Consider the following 22,175-nt stretch of genomic DNA (forward strand, 5'->3'; position numbering starts at 1 on the left):
CACGGCACCACAACAGCACTCAGCAGCGCACACCAACCTCCAGCTGCTCACAGCAGCCCAGCTTCAGGGAGCTAGCTGTTGTTCACAATCTTAGCTGTAGAGGGCGCAGCTCACTGGCCCATGTGGGAATCAAACCAGCGACCTTGGTGTTAGGAGCACCGGCGCTCCAACCACCTGAGCCACCGGGCCAGCCCAGTAAATGATTCTTATATATTGATTTAGTATCTTGCAACTACTGAAAATATTTATTAGTTCTAACAGTTTTTTGGTGGAATCTAGAGTTCTCTATATGATATAATATGTCATCTGCAAATAGTGACATTTTTACTTCTTTCTAATTTAGTTGCTTTTTCTTTTTCTTCCCTAATTGCCCTTGTTAGGGGTTCTAAAACTATGTTGAGTAAAAGTAGTGAAAGTGGGAATCATTGTCTTGTTCCTAATCTTAGAAGAAAAGCTTTCAGCTTTTCACTGTTGAGTAAGATGTTATCTGTGGGCTTGGCCTATATTGTGTTGAGGTACATTCCTTCTATACCCACTTTATTGAGAGTTTTAATTATGAATGAATATTGAATTTTGTGACGTGCTTTCCTGCATCTGTTGAGAGGATCATGATTTTTACCCTTCATTTTGTTAATAGAGTTTATATGACATTGATTTGTGGGTATTGAACCATCCTTGTACCCCTGGAATAAATTCCACTTGTTCGAGGTGTATGAACTTTTAATGTATTGTTTAATTCAATTTGCTAATGTTCTGTTGAGGATTTTTGCAACTATGTTTATCAAGGATGTTTGCCTATAATTTTCTTGTGGCATCCTTGTCTGGTTTTGTTGCGAGATTAGTGCTGGCCTCGTAAAATGAGTTTGGAAGTAGTCCTTCCTCTTCTGTTTTTTGGAAGAGTTTGAGAAGGATTGGTGTTAATTCTTCAAATGTTTGGTAGAATTCACCAGTAAAGGCATTTGGTCCTAGATTTTTATGTGTTGGGAGGTTTTTGATTACTGGTTCAATCTCCTTACTAGTAATCAGTCTGTTCACATTTTCTGTTTCTTCATAGTTCAGTCTTGGTAGGTTGTGTGTTTCTAGGAATTTTTCCATTTCTTCTAGGTCATCCGATTTTTTGGCATATAATTGTTCATAGTAGTCTCTTATGATCCTTTGTGTCTCTGTTGTATCACTTGTAACATCTTTTGCATTACTGATTTTATTTGAATCCTCTTGGTGAGTCTGGCTAACAGTTTGTCTGTTTCACTTTTTCAATAAACCAGCTCTTAGTTTCATTAATCTTTTCCATTGTCTTTTTAGTCTCTATTTCTGCTATGAGCTTTGTTATTTTCTTCCTTCTACTAACTTTGGGCTTAGCTTGTCCTTTTCCTTCCTTGTTCCTTGAGGTATAAAGTTGTGTTGTTTATATGATATATTTCTTGTCTCTTATGTAAGCATTTATCACTGTGCACTTCCCTTTTAGAAGTGCTTTTGCTACGTCCCATAAGTTTTGGTATGTTGTAATTCCAACAGTCTATTTTAAGTTGTTAACAACATAAGTTTCAACACATTTTAAAGCTCTACATTTTTACTCTCCCTGCCCCCCGCCATAGTTTGTTTTTGATATCACAATTTACATCTTTTTATCTTGCGTGTTCATTGACAAATTATTATAGGTATAGTTATTTTTACTGCCTTTTTCTTTGGACCTTTATACTAGCTTTATAAGTGATTACCCCACCACCTTTATAATATTAGATTATCTTGAATTTTACTATGTATTTACCTTACTCATGAGACTTATACTTCCATATGTTTTCCTGTTACTAAATAGTGCTCTTTCATTTCAGTCTAAAGAAGTCTCTTTAACATTTCTTTAAGGCCTGTCTGGAGGTGATGAATTCCTTTAGCTTTTACTTGTTTGGAAAACTATTCTGAAGGACAATTTTGATGCACATAGTATATTTGGTTGGTAGTTGTTGTGTTTTTTTGTGTGTTTTTTTATTTTGTTTTGTTTCACTTTTCAGCATTTTGAATATATCATGCCACTCCCTTCTGTCCTGCAAAATTTCTGCAGAAAATATCTGACAGTCTTATGGGGGTTCTCTTATACATAACAAGTTGTTTTTCTCATGCTGCTTATAAGACTCTCTCCTTGTTGTTAACTTTTAACACTTTGATTATGATGTGTCTGGTTGTGGGCTTCTTTGGTTTCACCTTGTTTTGAACCCTGTGAGATTCCTGGATCTGGATATCTGTTTCCTTTCCCAGGTTAGGGAAGTTTTCAGCCAGTGTTTATTCAGATAAATTTTCTTCCCCTTTCTCTCTCTCTTCTCCTTCTGGGGCCCCTGTAATGCAAATGTTGGTTTGCCTGATGTCCCATATGCCACTTAAGTTATTATATCTTCACTTTTTTGTTTTTTTTCATTTTGCTGTTCTGATTGGATGAGTTTCACTGCCCTGCTCGAGTTCACTGGTCCTTTCTTCTGCTTCCTGTAATCTGTGTCGATCCCTTCAGTTATTGTATTCTTTAACTGTGATTTGTGTTGGGAACTTTCTTATATTTTCTGTCTTTTTGTTAATATTCTGACTTTGTTTATCCATTGTTCTCCTGAGCTTGGTGAACAGCTTTAACTATTATTTTGAACTCTTTTCAGGTAATTCACTTATCTCCATTTCATTAAGTTCTTTTTAAAAATCTTTTTCTTTCATTTGGAACACATTCGTCTATTTTTTCATTTTCCTCGACTCTCGGTGTTGCTTTCTGTGCATTATATAAAACAGCTGGTCTTGAAGGAGTGGCCTTGCGTAGATGAACTTTATCGTTCAACCCTACCCTAGCTCTTGTTTGTCTTCAAAACTTCGTGATTGTCCAAGTAGCCTATTTTATTCTTAGTGGCTCCCAGTAGTTGAGGGTGTGCCAAGACCTGTCATTGTCCCCAAAAGAAAGATGTCAGTCAGCACCTAGATTCAGGCTGATTGGAAGCCAGATACTCAGGCAGTAGCTTTTACAGTATTCAAATATACCTATTTCAGGGTAAAACTGGGAGATGGGCATTTCTCCATGTTCCCTCTGTACTGAGCCCTGGGGTGATAGCCAGTTAAGAACTGTTTGTATGCTACCAACCTGTGGAACTTGTGAACACAACCCCTGCTGGCCTCCAGAGCTAGGCGATTGAGGGGTGTCCCTTGGGTGTCAGCTGCAAAACCCAAATGTGTACACAAGCTCCTTTCCCAGAGATATCGGTGACCTGCTGGGACGCAGATGGAAAGCGTGAAAATGTTGCTTGCCAGCCTCTGTCTTTGGAGATTATTTCAGTAGGCTTCTAGATGTGTGTTAAATTAGATTGCCTGCACCTCAGGCCAAAGATGTAAGATAAGCAAGTAGGCCTCTTTCACAGAAAAACTGGGTGCTTTTCAGTCAGGTGCCTCTGCAGTGGGCCCTGAGGTGGGTGAGCGCTTTAAGAACTGTTTCTCCGACCTCTATATCCTTCTGGGTCGTGTGGATGCATGCCCCGTTGTCTTTCCAGGCTAGGTGTTTGGGGGGCCCATCTCTCAGGTGCAGGTCCTGAAAGTTGGAGTGCCCAATATGTGGTTCAAACCCTTTGCTCCTCAGGGAGAAGCTCAGGGTTGTGAGTTCCCCTCCCAGTTGTGGGAGGGGAACTCCCACAGAGGGTGGGGTTTATGGAGAGATTGTGTCTCGGTCTCTCTACTTGTGTTGATGAGGTTTTTTTCTCATTTGCTCAATGTGTAGGCGTTGCTTGTCTAGTTTTTGGGTTTCTTTCCATATGGAAAAGTTTCCATATGTAGCTATAGATTTGATTTGTCCATGGCTAGAGGCGAGTTCAAGATCTTCCTATGTCGCCATCTGGAACCAGAACCACATGTTGTTGTATCCATCAACCCAGCCTCGGCAATCATCACCTCATGGCCAGAATCCTTTCAGCCATATTCCCACCTGCTCCCTTCCTAATTATTTCAGAGAAAACCTCGGGTATGTTTATACACTTATTACCAGGGAAAAAATGTGATGCAGGAATTAGAGCTAAATTCTTTGCTAATCTGTTTCACTTGTGAAACATACCTTTAAACCTTTATGTGAAGAAGGATTTTACTGGACTCTCAGATAGTAATCCACACCAAAATAAAGTACCAAAATAGATTTCTTAATTTGTCTTCTGTCATCCCTCTTCTTTTAAAAACTGTTTACTATTTTTTCCAGTTTTATTGAGGTATAACTGACAAGTAAAATTGTAAGACATTGAAAGTGTACAACATGATGATTTGATATATGTGTACACTGTGAATCTCCCCATTGAGTTAATAAATGTCCATCACCTCACATATTTATTTATTTGTTTTTAAACTCCTTTAGTAAGTTTAAATTATATGATACAATATTACCAACTATGGTCACCAAGTTATCCATTAGATTCTCAAAGTTATATAAATATTATATTTTCAGACCTTATTCATCTCATAACTGAAAGTCTGTACCCTTTTACCAACCCCCTAGCCTTTGGCAACCACTTTTCTATTCTCTTTCAGTGAGGGTTGACTTTTGTTTTTCAATTCCACATATAAGTGATACCATGTGGTATTGGTCTTTCTCTGTGTGGCTTATTTAACTTAGTTTAATTCCCTCAAGTTTCATCCATATGGACTCAAATGACAAAATTGCCTTCTTTTTAAAGACCAAACAATATTCCTGTGTGTGTGTGTGTCACATTTTCTTTCTTTTTTGGCATATTTTATTTGTTTCTGTCACCTTTTCTCCAAGATCTGTATGACTGACTCACAGGAAAATGGGATGTGCTTACATTTTTATACTCCAAGTCAGTGGTTCCTAAACCTGCTGCACATTAAAATCATTTGGGGAAGTTTTTTTTGTTTTTGTTTTTGTTTTTTTAAATATGTTCTGGACCCTGTACTTAAGTTCCTGAAGCTTACTGAATGCAAATATCTTGGGTCCATTTTCTTTATCCATCTGTCAGTGGACACTTAAAATGTTTCCACACCTTGGCTGTTGAAAATAATGCTGTGAACATGGGAGTACAGATATGTCTTCAAGATAATGATTTTGTTTCCAAAGGAAAACAGAATATACCCAGAAGTGGGACTGCTGGATCATATGGTAGGTAGTTCTAGTTTTTAATTTCTTGAGGAATCTCCATAGTTGCTGTACAAGTTTACATTCTAACCACCAGTGTATGAGGGTTTCCTTTTCTCACCATTCTCGCCAGCATTTGTCTCTCGCTTTTTTGATAACAGACTTCCTAACAGGTGTGAGGTGATTTTAATTTGCATTTCCCTGATGATTTGTGTTGGTTATTTGTATATCTTCAATATGTAGGTCCTTTAAACCATTTTTTAATTGGGTTATTTGGTTTTTTGCTAGTGAGTTGTGTATGTTCCCTGTGTATTCTGGATATTATCCTCTTACTGGATATGTGGTTTACAGATATTTCCTCCCATTCCACAGGCTGTCCTTTTAGTTTGTTGATGGTTTCCTTTGCTGTGCAGAAGCTTTTTGGTTTGATGTAGTCCCACTTATTAATATTTGCTTTTGTTGCCTGTGCATTTGGTGTCAAATCCAAAAAATCATTGTCAAGACCTGCATCGAGGAGCTTACCCCCTTGTTTTCTTCTAGGGGTTTATGGTTTAAGGTCTTACATTTGTCTTTAATCCATTTTGAATTAATTTTTGTGTATGGTATAAGATAGCGGTCCAGTTTCATTCTTTTGCATGTGGCTATATAGTTTTTCCAAAATCATTTTATTGAAGAGACTACACTTTTCCTGTTGTATATTCTTGGCTCCTTTCTCATAAATTAATTAAGCATATATGCATTGGTTATTTCTGGTTTCTCTGTTCTATGTCATTGATCACTGTGTTTTTATGCCAATACCATACTGTTTTGATTAGTATAGTTTTGTAATATAGTTTGCAGTCAGGAAGTGATGTCTCCAGCTTTTTTTTTTTTTTTTTTTTTTTTTAGTATTGCTTTGCTACTTGGAGTCTTTTGGGATTCCAAATTTGAGGACTGTTTGATTCTGAGAAAAATACCATTTGAATTTTCATATGGATTGCATTGAATCTGTAGATTGCTTTGGGTAGTATGGACATTTCTATAATTTTAATTCCTCCAATTAATGAGCAATGAATATTTTTCCATTTATTGTGTCCTCTCCAATTTCTTTCATTGATGTCTTAGTTTTCAGTGTACAGATTTTTCACCTTGGTTAAATTTATTCTGAGACATTTTATTCTTTTTTGATGCTATTGTATATAGAATTGTTTTTTAAATTTTTTTTTTTTTTGATCGTTCATTGTTTATAGACATGCAGCTGAGTTTTGTATTTTGCAACTTTACTGAACTCGTTTATTAGATCCAACAGTTTTTTCATGGAGCCTTTTAGGGTATTCTCTATATAATTTCATATCATCTGAAAATAGAGACAGTGTTACTTTTCCCTTTCTGATTTGGATGCCTTTATTTCTGTTTCTTGCCTAATTGTTCTGGCTAGGACTAGCAATACTATATTGAATAACATTGGCAAGAGTGGGCATCCTTGTTTTTGATCGTAGAGGAAAAACTTTCGGTATTTTACCATTGAGTATACTGTTATCTGTGTGTGGGCTTGTCATGTATGGTCTTTATTGTATTGATGTATGTTCCCTTTATATCCAGTTTGTTGAGAGTTTCTATCATAAAAGGATGTTGCATTTTGCCAGATGCTTTTCTGCATCTATTGAAATGGTCATGATTTTTTCTTCTTTATTTGGTTAATGGGATGTGTAGCACACTGATTGGTTTGTGGGTGTTGAACCATCCTTGTACCCCTGGATTAAATCCCACTTGATCATGGTGTATGATCTTTTTAATGTATGATTGAATTCAGTTTGCTATTATTTTGTTGAGGATTTTTGAATCTATCTGCATCAGGGATATTGGCCTGAAATTTTTTTTCTTGTAATGTCTTTGGTTTTTATACAAAGGTAATGCTGGCCTAATAAAATGAGTTTCAAAATGTTGCCTCTTCTTCTGTTTTTTGGAAGAATTTGAGAAAGATTGGTATTAATTCTTCTTTTAATGTTTGGTGGAATTCACCAGTGAAGCCATCTGGTCTTGGACTTTTGTTTGTTGGGAGGTTTTAGATTACTGGTTCCATCTCCTTACTATTAATCGGTCTGTTCAGATTTCCTATTTCGTCATGATTTAGTCTTGGTAGGTTGTATGTTTCTAGGAATTTATCCATTTCTTCTAGGTTGTCCACTGTGTTTGCATATAATTATTCTTAGTGGTCTTTGATTTCTGTGGTGTAAAGTTTAGTGTCTCCTCTTTCATTCATAACTTCATTTATTCAAGTCCTCTCTTTCTTGGTGAGTCTAGCTAAACGTTTGTCAATTTTATCTTTTCAAAGAACCAGCTCTCAGTTTCATTGCTCTTCTCTATTATCTTTTTAAATCTCCATTTTATTTATTTTTGCTCTGATCTTTATTTCCTTCTGTCTACCAACTTTAAGCTTAGTTTGTTCTTCTTTTCCTAGTGCCTTGAGGGGTAAAATTAGGTTGAGGGCATTCTTTTTCATGTAGGCATTTATCACTATAAACTTTACGTTTGCTGTACCCCGTTTTTTGGTATGTTGTGTTTCCATTTTCACTTTTCTCAGGATCATTTTTTATTGTCCTTTTGATTCACCCATTGTCTGTTTAGGAGCATGTTGTTAAATCTCCCTTATTTGTGAATTTTCCAGTTTTCTTGGAATGGTTTTCTAGTTTCACACTAGAAACTAGTGGTCTGAAAAAGATGCTCTATATGATTTCAAACTTCTCAAGCTTATTGAGACTTGTTTTGTAACCTAATATATATGATCTATCCTGGAGAATCTTCCATGTGTTAGTCAGAATGTGTGTTTGGGAGCTTTTGGATGAAATGTGCTGTTTATTTCTGTTAGGTCATCCATCTGGTCTAACATGTAGTTTAAAGCCAATGTCTCCTTAATGATTTTCTTCCCATATAATCCATCGCTGAAAGTGGAGTATGGAATTCTCCTATTATATTGCTGCCTGTTTCTCACTTCAGAATGATTGATATTTGCTTTATGTAAAATAGGTGCTCCTATTTTAGGTTCATAAATATTTACAATTGTTAGATCCTCTTGGTTGACTTCTTTTTTATAATGACCTCTTGTTACATTCTTTGGTTTAAGCTTATGTTGTTTGATAAAAGTAGTTACCCTTGCTTTCCTTTGGTTTCTATTTGTATGGAATATCTTTTTCCATTCCTTCACTTTTAGTCTGTGTGTCCTTTAAGCTGAGGTAAGATACTTATAACCAACATACTGTTGGGCCTTTATATCTGTTCAGCTGCTCTGTATTTTTGATTGGAGAAATTAGTCTGTTTATAGTCATTATTGACATATGGACTTACTGTTGCTGATTTTGTTATTTTCTGGTTGCTTTATAATTCCTATTCTTTCCTCTTTTACTATCTTGTGATTTGATGATTTTCTCCCGTTGTGTGCTTTGATTCCTTTCTCTTTATCATACACATACAAAATAGGCTTTGGTTTTGTTACCATGAGGCTTACACAAAACTTCTTATAACAGTCTATTTGTTGCGTGGTGCTCTGTTGGGGATGGTGTTTATGGCAGGTGTGTCTCAGCCTTTCCTACCCATTTATGTGTTGGCATGTTCTCTTTGTCCAGTGTGTAGCTCAGCTAGTTTCTGGGTCTCTTTCAGAGGGAATTGTTCCAAATATGTGTAACTGCGTATTTGGTGAGTCCATGCGAGGAGCACACTCAGTAACCTCTGATGTCGCTATGTTGGTTAACTTCTCCTTATCATGACGAAGAACTACTTGATCTACAAAGAGTTGTGACAGACTCATCATCTGTCTCCTCTGAACTTAACCAACATTTAAAAAATTGTGACCACTGTTGGTTTAAAACTGTTGTAATTTTAGTTGTAATATGAGAAGGCTCGTCTGCATTGCTGGAATTTTTCCTTGAGTTATCCCCTATTCTTATAGATCAAGATGTGTAATTATGCTTCGACAAGATTGTCACACATAGTATTTGTAAAAGCTAAAACTAAGAGGGATGAGGAGCTCACAAGCTGATTTATCGTATTGATTACTGTGATTACTTGTGAGGAACATTTTGGCCCTTCTTAACACAACCACTTCCAGATCAGAATCTCGGATGGAGCCTGGAAATGTGCATTTTAACATGCTTTCTAGACTAAAGTTTGAATTCACATTGCTCTCTCAAATGTATCAGTATTTTCATTGACATCATTTGTAATTTTTACACCTACTAGTTTATTCTCTTGCTCCTTTTTTTATTACTAGATGAACTTAACATCTAATTTGATATGCAGCTCAATTTCTTAGACACTCTCCTTCCTCAGAGGAATGCTGATAACTGCTGTTCAATTAGGTGCAAACAGCGGAAGCAACTGCACTATCTTTTTTTTTCTTTCCCCAAAATGTGGGGCGTAGAGGAGAAAGCACTCAGACTGGTTTATATTTTGCAAAAGTTCCACAAGTGATTTTGACATAGAAATTTAAAAATTTGTTTCAACATCAGAGTTTGTGCATTTTTTGATAGCTTTGTTATTTATCCTGCTAGTCTGTTTTTATACCAAATCAGAAGTAGAATTACTTCTCTTGTAAGCATCTTTAACAAACAAACCAATATTAATCGAGATTTTAACATGAGTGTTGTGATTTTTCTCATAGGTGTCATCGTTAAGAAATGAAAAGCGAAGCTCATCATATCTCGTCTCTGCCCCAGAAGGTGGTTCAGTAGAATTTGTTGACCAGCATTCTCAGGGCACAGGAGCATATTACATGGAGACCTACTTAAAAAAGAAGCGAGTGTACTGAGTTAAGTTCTCTCCTTATATAACCTCATAAGGATCTTTGCAGTATCTCTGCTGTTCATCGCTGCCTTAACTACATTCAGACTAGCCATATCCTTTAAATACGGGTTTATTGTTTCCCAGAAGGAACTGTGTTGTGCAGCAGGCAGAATTGCCAAATAAAAAGTAAGTAGCAATAAGAACAGACATCAATTGAGGACACTTTCCACTAGAATTAGATGCATCTTAGTCAATGTGATACTAACTTAAAGTCCATTGCAGAAATTAACAATAGTCCTTGTTTTAGGACTGGGAATAATTTTGACACCATATATAAAAGTTTGAAGCAATAAATGGGAAACAGTCTTGTTTCCAGGGCCTTAGAAGAATGAGTTTCTTATAAGCCAATGTGCATTTCAATTTACTTTCCCTAGAAGTAATCTTATTTATAGATGTTTTTAGAACTACAAGTACAAAAGACAGTGATGGTAATGTTACAAAGATGCTCTACATGAAAAGTAAATTATTACCCCCCACACCAGCCATGCAATATAAACCCAGACATAGAGCGATAGTGACATCCATGGTCTACACTACCACAGATACTTCCTTTTAGTATGTTTTTAACCACTTACGCCTTTTGTGAAAAACAAGGTTATTTTAAGAAAAGTAGCTTTGGGGTGATCTAATTTTAGGGGTTGGCAAACTATATATCCTGGGGTTCAGTTCAGTCCTCCACCTGTTTTTGTACTGAGGACAAGCTAAGAATGTTTACATTTTTAAATGGTTGGAAAAATGAAAATGTATGACCTTAAAATTGTAAGAAACTTAAGTTTCACTGACCATACCTAAAATTTTATTGGAACACAGCCATGCTCATTTACCCACCGTCTGTGGTTACTTTTGTGCTGCAGTGGCAGAGCTGAGTAGCTGGGACAGAGACTAGAAGGCCGGCAAAGCTCAAGGATTGACGATCTTCCCTGCAAACTTTCGTAGAGCAAGTTTGCTGATCCCATAGTACTAATGATCTAATCCTTTTACTTAAAGAAAGACCTTTAACTTTTGCAGCAGACTTGTCAGTGGCAAGGAACATAAGTTGGTCTCATTTCATAGCATAGACTAGTGATGATCTAATTACTAGAACAGGCATCTTCTCATCATCAAATGCCCCGTTTCCACACTATTACAGTGAAGCAGGCAGCCCTGTCCTTTCTGCAGGAGTCTTCGGGAAGAACAGTATTTATAATCATTTTGAGCTAGTAAGCTTTACCTCACTCTCTGCTTTGTCTCTTATTCTTTTGTAGTGTGTTAGGCTAGAAAAATTATCAGCTATTTAATCCAATTTACTTCTGAAAAAATTGTTTATTGCATATAACTTTTGACATCACCATTTCCTGAAGACCCTGGTATTAAATGCATGAGAAACCTTTGCCATTTAGAAATGTCTAAGTTTGTTCCTTGTTATGAGACTGTAATTGATGATATGGAGTTTAGGAGGTCTCGATAGGATTCTAGTATTTTTGAACTCCGATCATTCAAAACCTTGTAATTTGGGGGACTTATTATTTTTGACCATGATACAAGGTAGCTATCCTGTTTTAATTATGAAATTTAACATTGGTACATAATGTTGTATGATTTGTGAAGAACTTGGTCTAATTTATTGCATATATTAACATCTTTTGGGAAATGACAGCTAGAAAGTTAAACTAAGATACTTCCTGAGAAGTATACTACCTATAAATAACTGATCGGGATAGGTACCACTCAGTTATGACTCAGCCGATAAATACTGGACTCTTGATGCTCTGCATTTCTTCCCATTTTCCTGTTGCACTAAGCTTCCTCAATGCTTAGTCACAACTCTGATAGTACAAACAGAAGAGAGGGAATTTTAAATCAGAGCTGCAAAAATGAAAGCAGGAAGAGGTTGAAAGAACTAAAAGATTCTGGATTATAGCACATGTGGGTCTGCCATCCGTCCTGGGCTGTGCCCCGTTATCATTGGACGTAACCGATAAGTACAAATCACGTATTGTTAGTAATAAGGACCATTACCAACCCTTCCCCAAGTCTATACTGTTATTTTTCTAAGTATACAAATTGTTTGAGATGCTTTGAAAATGAAGTCTTAATATTAAAAGGCATATGCATGTGAAGTCTATAGTATATTTATTTGTATAAAGAGTAAACAAAGTGCATATAGAGTGGCCACAGGTTTGACATAAAGAGAGACCTTGGTGATACAGGGTTCGTCAACAAATTTAAACGGCAAGTTCACTGTTGCCATTGAATCAATCCAGAACTCTTTTTCAGGCTCAAAACGTGAAAAATGACGGTATCAAACAAATGCTACACAGCATTAACAAAAAGTTTTTCAGACTCCTTGGTCATAAAAATCTTATGGTTCACATTGAATCAGAGATTAGACATTTTGATGACCCAGCTACCTGCAAGCAAACGGAAAACTGCCTAGTGGATCCTGAATTCCATCGTGCTGGGTCTCTTCTTTCAAGTCTTACGTTGCTCCAGGGTGATGGTCAAAATAGTGATCGACTCTGGTAGATGGATGGTAAGTATTTAAACACTCTAAGAACAGTGCACTGTAATGTGGTATATATTCTGACTGGTTGCATACAGCATCCAAAATCAATGCTGGAATAGCTTGCCCCAAAGTGGTAGAGTTATAAAAGGATATACGCTGACATTTCTTAAAAGCATGTATAGCATCCAGGTTCTTGGAATCACATCTGATTAAAGGTACACCATTTAGGAAAGCACTGGCACGGGCTTAGTTCTCAAGAATTAACAACATCATGCAGCAAAGGATCTATTCCACAGCTGTACCCCTAGGTGTGACCAGTTTTCTCAAAAAAAAAAAAAGGGTACCGCTGGTCACTCAAGGGGACAGGAGGTAAGCCACTGGAGAAACAAAAGTTTAAGTCCTACTGGTGACAGGAAGGCAGGCATCTTTGTATAGAACAATAATATACTACTGGTATCTAATATTTCAGGAAATGCTTGGTCTATGACTGTATAGATAATGAAATTTTAGGGCATGTATGTTAGAGTACTGCCTAAGTCCATTCATCCTTATCTTTAGGTGCCAGAAAAACATTTCTAATCAACTGGCAGCTGGGAGAAAGCAATCATCCTGAGACTTTACGAGGGTCAGCTCACCTTATTTTAAAAAGTCCCGTTCTGGTACACAATTGTGATGGTGAGCTATACAGATGAAATGGTGGTATATTCTTTCCAAAAGGAGGAGTGTTTTTTTAATAATTTGGTAGTGGTTGTCACTATGTTACTGGTGCCAAATTTAAAGAGGAAGTACCTACATATATTAAGCACTACAGTATGCCTTATACATGGATACGTACCCAAGTATTTTTTTAGACAGACTATAAACTTTTTCCATTAAAAAATGTTTTAAATGGCTTGGGTATTTGTTGCCGAGGAGGAGGACTTCATATACAGTGGAATTTAAATGTTATTCATGCTTCTTATTTTAAAAGTGCTTCAAATCCTTCAATAAGGTTCTGAAAAGTCGTCCGGTTAGATGGTTGGAATTCCCAGCATTTTCTCATAAGTTGATAAACCTGTAAAAAGAAAAAACAAGAGTAAAACTTTAGAGATACATCAAGAGTAAGAATATTTTGGAAATGTAAATGTAAGACTAGAAAACAAGAGTATGTGAGTAATTTAAAATACAGAAAACGTGACATTCATAGTTCTTAAGTAATATTTTAACATTTGAGAAGCTCATGGATTAATTGACCGCCCCCAAAAAATCCAGGTCATTAATTACTGTAAAGCAGTTTAAGGGTGAAGTTATGTCTCAGTTTAGACTCTAAGTTTCCACAATGGTTGCCTCACTCATACTGTTCAGTGTATCTTAAAGGCTCAATTCACACGTTAGCATCCAGAAAACTGAATGTCACACACAAAATGCAATTGTATGTATTTGTCATGATCAGGTTACACCAAAATCTATGCTCCTTTGGGGGGCTCACTGAGGGGAGCCTACTTTTGGAGGGAATCCTTGCTTTGAACCTAACTTGTGGCTGTCATTGGGCCCAAAGACGATTCCTCGGGTATCTGAGATTCAGCTTCAGAAAACGATTTTACAGTTTTATCCTCCTCCTGCCCCCTCCCCGACCCCTCGCTGGGTAATTCCAGCGGTGAAAACGTAATAAACATTTGAGTTTTATTACTGTGAAGTGACCCATAAATACCTCTTCTGGACAGTTAGATGGACAAGGCAAACGTTTTCCTTCTTTTAATGTATTCACAAGTCTGGTGACCGTCATCTGGCCGTGAGTTGGGCCTATCATTTTCAGGAACAACTACGTAACAAAACCAAACAAAAAAAGTTAAGATGAAATGTCTAGAATTAACTGGAAATTAAAATAACGAAAAGGCTTTTCTCCTTTAAATGAAAGAGTCCAAAACCCTCCTTAGCTCTCAATGATAAGTCTGTAATCCATCTCTCAGACTCAATCAACCCCTCCTCCTCCCGGTCGAGGAGCGTTCTCCAGTGAGAACGACGTCATTCAGGACTAGCTGAGGCTCAGACAGGGCTCCTACCCAGTGCTCGCTCACGCGCCCATGCACCGGTCCCCAGACGCCTCACACAGGTAGGACCCCGGAAGGTCAGAATTCTCTTAGAGAACTTTGGGCTCCTTGTGAGAAACCAAGACTTGTGAGAGCCACAATTAACAGTCAAGGAACAAAGTTAAATGGAGAGTGACACTTTCCCCTTCCATTACGATACAATGATTGGATTCCGTTTAAGACTAAGACTTGCAAAGCACAAGGATGGACACACTGTAATTGGGTGCGAGGTTCAAATGAAGAGACACAGCAGACTTACCGTCATGGGACTGGACTCTGAGTCACAGTAAGTGAGCAGCTCGTGCAGAGTCACTCCGAAAGACCAGACGTCAGAGGCGATATAAAATTTACACTGGATTAAACATTCTGGAGCATACCTGAAAGAAAGCAGAACACGAAACTTCATTCCCTGGGAAGCCTATTCCAACGGGCATTAGAGAGTCCCCCAGAAACACCACCTCTTCGGTCTGTCTAAGAATTTACTCTTCTAAGCCATGTATATGTATTCATCACAGACGCTGCTGTGACACACATGCTGACATCTGGAGCAATGTCCTTCACAGGCTTTAGGAGGACATATTTGCTACAAAATAAGTCAGACAAATGTGTGCTCCTCCTCTCACAGCACAGGCTGCCTGTGGGGGGGGGGGGGGGGGGGAGGGAAGCACAGGATGACAGGCCCCGGGTTTCATTGGCCGGCAAGCTCAGAATGAGTCAGCAGTGACCCACCTCACTGCCCATTCCTCTTCCAAGCTCCACTGTTTGGCTGAATGATGCCCAACTGCCTAAGCCAGAAATTGAGGCAGCCCCATATCCGATTTCCTAAATACTTCTCAAACCTACTCACCACTCTTCAACTCCCCTGTCACTATCCTAAGTTCACACCACCACTGGCTCATGTCTTGCTGCCCTCCAGTCCATAGTAATCTTTTTAAAACCAAATGCCCCATCCTGAGACCCTCCCGTGGCTCCAAAGCTCTCGGGATGGCGTCCCCGCTCCACCTCAGCTTCCCGTGCTCTGCCTTAGCCACCCGCTTCACGAGCCAGCCCCACAGCGGATTTCAGTTCTTGGGACAGCCACTGCTCGTCTCACTCTTGTCAGCCACGCGTGGCTGCTTCTAACCATTTTTACAAACCCCGTGACTTTTAAGGTTTTATAGTCAGGACTTCCAGAAAACCAAGCCTAAACCCTCCTACACTTCTGGCACCACGAAACTGGATGCCTCATCCATTAAACTCTACACGTGGTCTGCGTGTTCACCATCACACCTCTACTCCCTACAAAGTATCGCCTCGACACATAGTTGTTTAATGAATAAATGAAGGTTTGGGCTCCACGGGTGGGAGAGAGCTTTATCTGTGTCTACACAGGATGTACCTCCTAAGTGCTGATCAGTTTTATGGGGGTGGGCGGAGTGTGGAGTAAACACATAAGTAACTTCTCGCCTGGAAACTGTTCCAGGGTGACGGGTCCTAGTCAGGGTGTGACCTTCTCACCAGGAGACTCTAGGGATTCACGAGAAGATGGCCAGCTTTCCCACGGATTCTGCTCTGCTGTGGCTAGGATCTCCCTGTGTCTGTTCCATGCCTACTCCGTCTCCTCATCCGGCCACCTTCTCCCACCTGCCCTCCAGGCTTCCTCTGCATGGAGGTACCTACTCCCACACCCAACAGTTTTAAGAACACTGTCAGATGAATGCCCTCTCCTGGGAAGTTGATGGTTCGATTTGTCCATTCCTTGGAAGGTGGTGTCAGATGAAGCTCCGGCATTTCTCTGTTGGTTGCTTTCAGTGAAACAGCTGGAAAAGCTGTTTCTTGAAAGCAAAGATCAGTCCATTCCAAATGTTCTAAGTCCTTTCTAACCTCGACTCAGGCAAGAGAAATGAGAGACATTAACATCGCTAGAAAGGGCCTATCGAAACAGCAGAAACCCTACATGAAGCATTGACGAGATTTAACTCTGATTCTGTTACCAAAACACAGGGCTGTCCCGGTCGTCCTTGACGGTGTAGTACTCCTTATCGGTTTCGATTGTTTTGGTTAAACCGAAGTCTCCAATTTTCACTTGGTGTTCACTCTCAACCAGGACATTTCTTGCTGCTAAGTCTCGGTGAACGTATTGTCGTGAACCCAAATAGTCCATGCCCTGAGGGAGAGAAACAAAATTAAGAGTGCACTGCTGAAGGGCAGTTCAGATTATATTTTGTATCTATCATTTCATAACAACAAAAATACAATGTTATTTCACTCGCTGGTCACTGATTGGGTTGGTTTTTTGGTTTTTTTTTGGTATTTACTGTTATGCAAAAATAGTAAGACCAACCTGATTCAAAGAACTAATTACACATTAAATCAGCTATACTTATCAGTTCACTTTCTTAGTAGAGGCTAATTTTTCATCCAAATCATGTAGAGCAAAATAAACTCAGTACAATTATTGGAAAGTTTCCCATTTGCAGTCTAATTACAAACCAATTACCCAGGGCTGAGTGCCTGATTCCGTCATTAACATGTTTTTTTTTTTTTTTTTTACCTTACAAATCTGAACAGCGTATTTTAACTGCTGTTTGAGGTTAATTTTGTTCTTATTCTTTGGAAGATATTCCTTAAGGCTTCCCGAAGGTAGAAATTCCATGATAAGCTTAATACCATTTCCTCCTGTAGAGAGAAAAACACCCATCAGTACGAGGTTACCAAAGGAAGGGGCTGTGGGAGAGCACAGGGCATGCATGGGTCTGGAGACGAGGGACTTAAATTGATTTCAGCATCACCCCCGATTCACAGGCAAGTGACTGAACCTCTGAAGCCCCACAGCCTGGGGTTCCTGAACAGGGATAGGAACGCTCGTGTGCCAACCCCCCCGCCCAAGTTATCAGCCGTCACTGAGATACAACTGAGTGCTCTGTGAACCACTAGGCGAATGAGAATTTAAACATTTTACAACCCATTTTAAAGTATAATATAAGAGTATTGTATTGGCTTGCCAATAAGATACTTATTGATAAATACTACTTGCCACCTTGACTTAGGAGACCAGAAAACAAAGCATCCTGGCTAATGCTGGCTCAGAAGACTAGGGAAAGGGGAGGGGAGAGGTGGGTGTCAGTTTCATGTGGCCTAAGTGCCCCCAAGGGCCAGCATCTGGATGGGTGCAGATGGGTCCCCAGTGTGGGTGTGTGAACGGGCTGGAGACGCTGCTGGAACCAGCCCCTGGCTGGAAGGAGACCGGGCAGCTGCCCGGGAGATCTGCAGTGGCTGAGGGAGGTGACAGTGCATACAACGTGGAAGCCCTAGCGCTCATGGGGGCTGTCAGCTCGCACACATGCAGGGGGCCCACACAAGGCCCAGGGCACTGCCTTCTCAGCGCTGGTCTTACGACCCCAGACACTTAGTCTTTGCACCACACACCATCTTCCGTGCAGATGCCTTTGTACTTCACAATGTTCTCGTGATAGAGGTTCCTTAAGATTTCGATTTCCTTCTTCAGATCAGCTATGTGGTTGCCTCCACTCTCAGGCTTCAGGGATTTGACTGCCACCTGCTCCCCTGTGTTGTCCCCTTCAGGGTCATACCTGCAGAGCTCGACTTTCCCAAAGTGGCCCTAGAGGGAAAGATGCATATATCTGATTAGAGAAGCCCCAGCCTGGGCCAGCAGGAACACACTTAGAAGATGAGGCAAGACGGAGCCAAGAACACCCAATGGGGAAAGGTCAGTCTCTTCAACAAACGGTGCTGGGACAACCAGAGAAACACGTGCAAAACTATGAAACTGGACCCCTATGTCACACAACTCACAGAAATTAACTCGAAATGGAGAAAAGACTTAAATAAGCCCTGATGCCACAAAACTCCTAGAAGGAAACATAGGGAAGAAGCTCCTCAGTACTGGTACTGGAAATGATTTTTTTGGACATGATGCCAAAAGTAGCAACAACAAAAGAAAAAAAGCAACAAATGGGACTACATCAAACCGAAAAGCTGCTACACAGCACAAGAAACAGTTAACAAACTGAAAAGGCAGCCAACAGGATGGGAAAAACTTTTTGCAAACTGTAGATTGGGTAAGGGTTTAATATCCAAAATACATACAGAACTTTTACAAGTTAGTAATAACAAACAACCCAATTTAAAAAAATAATGGGCAGAACAAACAACCCAATTAAAAAATGGGCAGAAGAACTAAATAGAGATTTTCCAAAGAGGACATCAAAATGACCAATAGGTACATGACAAGATGCTTAACATCACTAGATGCAAATAAAATCCGCAATGAGCTATCAGTGAACATCTGTTAGGATGGCCATCATTAAGAAAATGAGACAACAGGTGCTGGCGAGGATGTGCTGAGAAAGGAACCCTTAAACACTGCTGGTGGGACTGTAAGTTTGTCCATCCACTTTGAAAAACAATACGGAAATTCCTCAAAAAATTAAAAATAGATCTGTATGACCCCGAGATTTCACTTCTAGGAATATACCCAAAGGAAATGAAAACAGGAGGTCAGCAAGCTAGCTGCACCCCCATGTTTATCACAGCACTATTCACAATAGCCAAGATGTGGCAACAACCCAAAGGCCCGCCAGTGGCTGAAAGGATAGAAAAATGTAGTAAATATATACAAGGGAATATTCAGCCAGGAGAAAGGAGGCAATCCTGCCATGTGCAACAATATGGATGGACCTTGAGCACATTATGCTAAGTGAGATAAGACAAATACCGTATGATATCACTTACATGTGAAATCTAAAAAAAAAAAAAAAAAAAGTTTTTTTTTAAAAAGTAAAACAGTAGGTACCAGGGGATGCAGAGGTAGGAGAATAAAACTGATGGTATTTAAGGATACAAATTTGCAACAGGTCCTAAAAAAGCCACAGATTTAATGTACAGTATATTGAACATAGAGGATACTGTACTGTAAGTATGTAATGTGATAAATATAACATGGGCGACCATATTACAAATGTATCAAAGTAACACACTCTTTATACAATGTGACATGTCAAACAAACGTGAGGCTTGTTCCCTGTGCTGCTCCCCTGACCTTGCAGTAGGCAGGCTCCTGCTGGTTACTACCGTGTTTCCCCTAAAATAAGACCTAACCGGAAAAGAAGCCCTAGCATGACTTTTCAGGATGCTCGTAATATAAAATAAGCCCTACCATATTTCCCCGAAAATAAGACCAGGTCTTATATTAATTTTTGCTCCAAAAGACACATTAGGGCTTATTTTATATTACGAGCATCCTGAAAAATCGTGCTATGGCTTCTTTTCCGGTTAGGTCTTACTTTCGGAGAAACACGGTACCCCATCACTACAGCCCCTTCCTCACATGCCATCCCCTCTATCACTGAGCTAAGGCAGGAAAGTAACAGATTACTGGGGAACCAACACATCAATCCATTTTTCCATGAAAATGTAACCCAAAGGAAATGAAGGTGGCCTTTGGACACGTGGGACAACTGGCATTCTTGGACAGCCCTGGGCCCACTCAAGAGAGAGGCACCATGGTGGAGCTGCAAAGAACGTCGCCTGAGGCATCTTGAGAAGACGTGGGATCAGATCCCACCTGAGCCACTTGACAGTGACGCTGGCCCAGTCACCACATCTTTTGAGCTGGTCTGGAGGTGCTCTACACAGTAGTAACAAACCCTCAGGGATATATGAGGAACTAGGCACGCTGTGCTTGTACAATGCCAGCGCACAGCCTGGCACACAGCCTGGCAGGACACAGCCTTTGTACTTAACTGCAGAAAAACCTGTAAAAAGATGAAAATCCCAGGAGCTTCTCTATCACATCAACTATTAGGAAACTCTTATTTGAGCTGAAAGCTGGTCTTGGCATTCTGTGTAGTAAATCCATCTCTCATTTAAGCAGCCTCGGACACATGCCCTGGCAAGGCCGAGATGGGGACTTTTCTATTCTCCGGTATCTATGCCCACTCCCCCATGTTCTTCCCTTTCTACTCTCCTGTCCCTTAGAGAAAAATCAAGTCTCTCAAGTGAGCTGACCGGTGTCCTGTGTGCCTAGACCACCACATGTACATGCTGTCACTATGTGCACGACAATCCCTTGGGATACAAGTGGCCCAGCAAAAACATAGTAAGATGCTTCCTCTTAAAGACTCTGATCCAAGATGAGAGAGATGGCAAGCAGCCTGAAATGCAGGTGGAGGTGACATGGTCAGCGGGGTACTAGAGTGTAACTTGCCTCTCCCAAGTCACGGATCCGCTTTAAGAACCGCTTTTCGAAATGCGTGGGGTCCACTTCAGTGGCTGGCTTTTTTTCTGAAACAATGTCTGGATCTAACGGAAGAGAAAAGCAAACATGTTAAAAAGATGGGACTGCCACTCGTGGGCTCCTAGATCCCTCCACTCCCCTAACCCACTCTCTGGGGCGTTGGTTAAACCATGCCAGGCAGTGTCTTACTCTGCTCTTCCAGCTTATTGATGTCTCTCATGATGGCTCGGAAAAAAGGTCTCTGATTGGGGTCATAGTTCATGCAGCGAGTCATCAGGTCAGCCAGCTCCTTACAAGATGGTGTCACTGGCCTGCACCGGCTTTCGTAGAATCTTTCTTTCTGTAAAGAAGAGGACCACATGGAAGAAACCAAAGGAACAACCCACAAACCTCGTGGCCCCAGGTCAGGAGGAGTAACCAATCCCTAATTTAACTCCCAGCATCAGCATCTCTGCTTAGAGGTCAAGTTCATAAACGTGTGTGTGACTGTTGCCTTATTCCAGCTTGCGGAAATCTCTGCTACTGAAATAATCACAATTCAAGGAGGATGGGCAGTAGATTGCAGCCCCAAACAACCTGTACCCCAGTCAAGTCACGCAACCTTTCTGCAATGCAGTTTGGTGATACGTATAAAAATCTCCAGATTCTTCTAACTCTTTGACTCAGTAATTCGTATTACTGAATGACTCAGATATAAACAGAGATTTGTATTTCAAGATATTCCCTGAAGAATTAGATAGAACATTACAAAACTGAAAACAACATATATGAAATATGAAATTAGTTGAACAAAGCAATTGACTCTTACATTAAATTTGTAAAAATTATAGGCCTTACTTCATCATATAGGAAAGTACTTGATGTTAAATGAAAAGATACAACATATGTAACTATATCTAGCATGGTCCCAATTTTGTTTAAAAAAGAGTTATAAACAGACTGGAAAATAATATGCCGAAATGTTAAATAGTGGTCAAGGGTGACAGGAATATAGTGATTGCTTTTTTTTTTTTTTTTTAAGTTTTCTGTATTTTTCCAATTTTCTTTATTAGTTTAAAATTCAGAAACAAGTAACTGATGCCACTTAAAAAAACTAAGTGGAATCACTATTCTCGTCTGTAGCTGAATCCGGATCCCAAGAGTCCTGGGGTGAGGGTGAGGGCAGGCCCCAGAGGACGAACAGGAAGACAGACTGGGATTATGGAGCTGAGAGCTGCCTCTCCTCTGAGTATCACTCACCCTTCCCTGCTCCAAGGCCATCCAACCCAAGCAAGGGTCCTTGGGAGGAGAGAGGGGGCCCCGCTTTTATCACCATCCCTGGATGCTGCTCAGCCCTGGGTACCCAGCAGGGACTCAGTGAATGTTGACTGACAACAAAGAGTATGCTGTTTTACTTCCAAAACGTTCAAAATAAAATGACTTTCCCAAAAGCCTAGGCTGAAAATCCCAAATAGATGTACAGATCTGATGGTT

At 39.7% G+C, this 22,175-nt stretch overlaps 2 protein-coding genes across 6 annotated transcripts in view; one reads left to right on the forward strand and one right to left on the reverse strand.

Annotated features, from left to right (window-relative positions):
- RAVER2 (ribonucleoprotein, PTB binding 2) overlaps positions 1 to 12,009 on the forward strand; it is a 74,410-nt gene extending 62,401 nt beyond the window's left edge. For all 4 annotated transcript variants that reach the window (XM_088791185.1, XM_088791184.1, XM_088791183.1 and 1 more), the window contains exon 12: positions 9,729 to 12,009. In XM_088791185.1, coding sequence (XP_088647311.1) covers positions 9,729 to 9,875 — 147 coding nt within the window. In that variant the 3' untranslated portion in view covers positions 9,876 to 12,009. The remainder of the gene's footprint in view (positions 1 to 9,728) is intronic.
- JAK1 (Janus kinase 1) overlaps positions 12,006 to 22,175 on the reverse strand; it is a 123,870-nt gene continuing 113,700 nt past the window's right edge. For both annotated transcript variants that reach the window (XM_019731635.3, XM_074334860.2), the window contains exons 18-25: positions 20,892 to 21,042; positions 20,673 to 20,767; positions 17,873 to 18,065; positions 16,998 to 17,122; positions 16,438 to 16,610; positions 14,724 to 14,841; positions 14,086 to 14,196; positions 12,006 to 13,449 (exon numbers count right to left, since the gene is read on the reverse strand). In XM_019731635.3, the coding sequence (XP_019587194.2) occupies positions 13,354 to 13,449; positions 14,086 to 14,196; positions 14,724 to 14,841; positions 16,438 to 16,610; positions 16,998 to 17,122; positions 17,873 to 18,065; positions 20,673 to 20,767; positions 20,892 to 21,042 (1,062 nt within the window). In that variant the 3' untranslated portion in view covers positions 12,006 to 13,353. The remainder of the gene's footprint in view (positions 13,450 to 14,085; positions 14,197 to 14,723; positions 14,842 to 16,437; positions 16,611 to 16,997; positions 17,123 to 17,872; positions 18,066 to 20,672; positions 20,768 to 20,891; positions 21,043 to 22,175) is intronic.

Source organism: Rhinolophus sinicus, chromosome 14 (genome assembly GCF_057876585.1).
Source record: "Rhinolophus sinicus isolate RSI-liver-muscle chromosome 14, RSI-T2T, whole genome shotgun sequence".
In the NCBI taxonomy this organism is placed as follows: domain Eukaryota; kingdom Metazoa; phylum Chordata; class Mammalia; order Chiroptera; family Rhinolophidae; genus Rhinolophus; species Rhinolophus sinicus.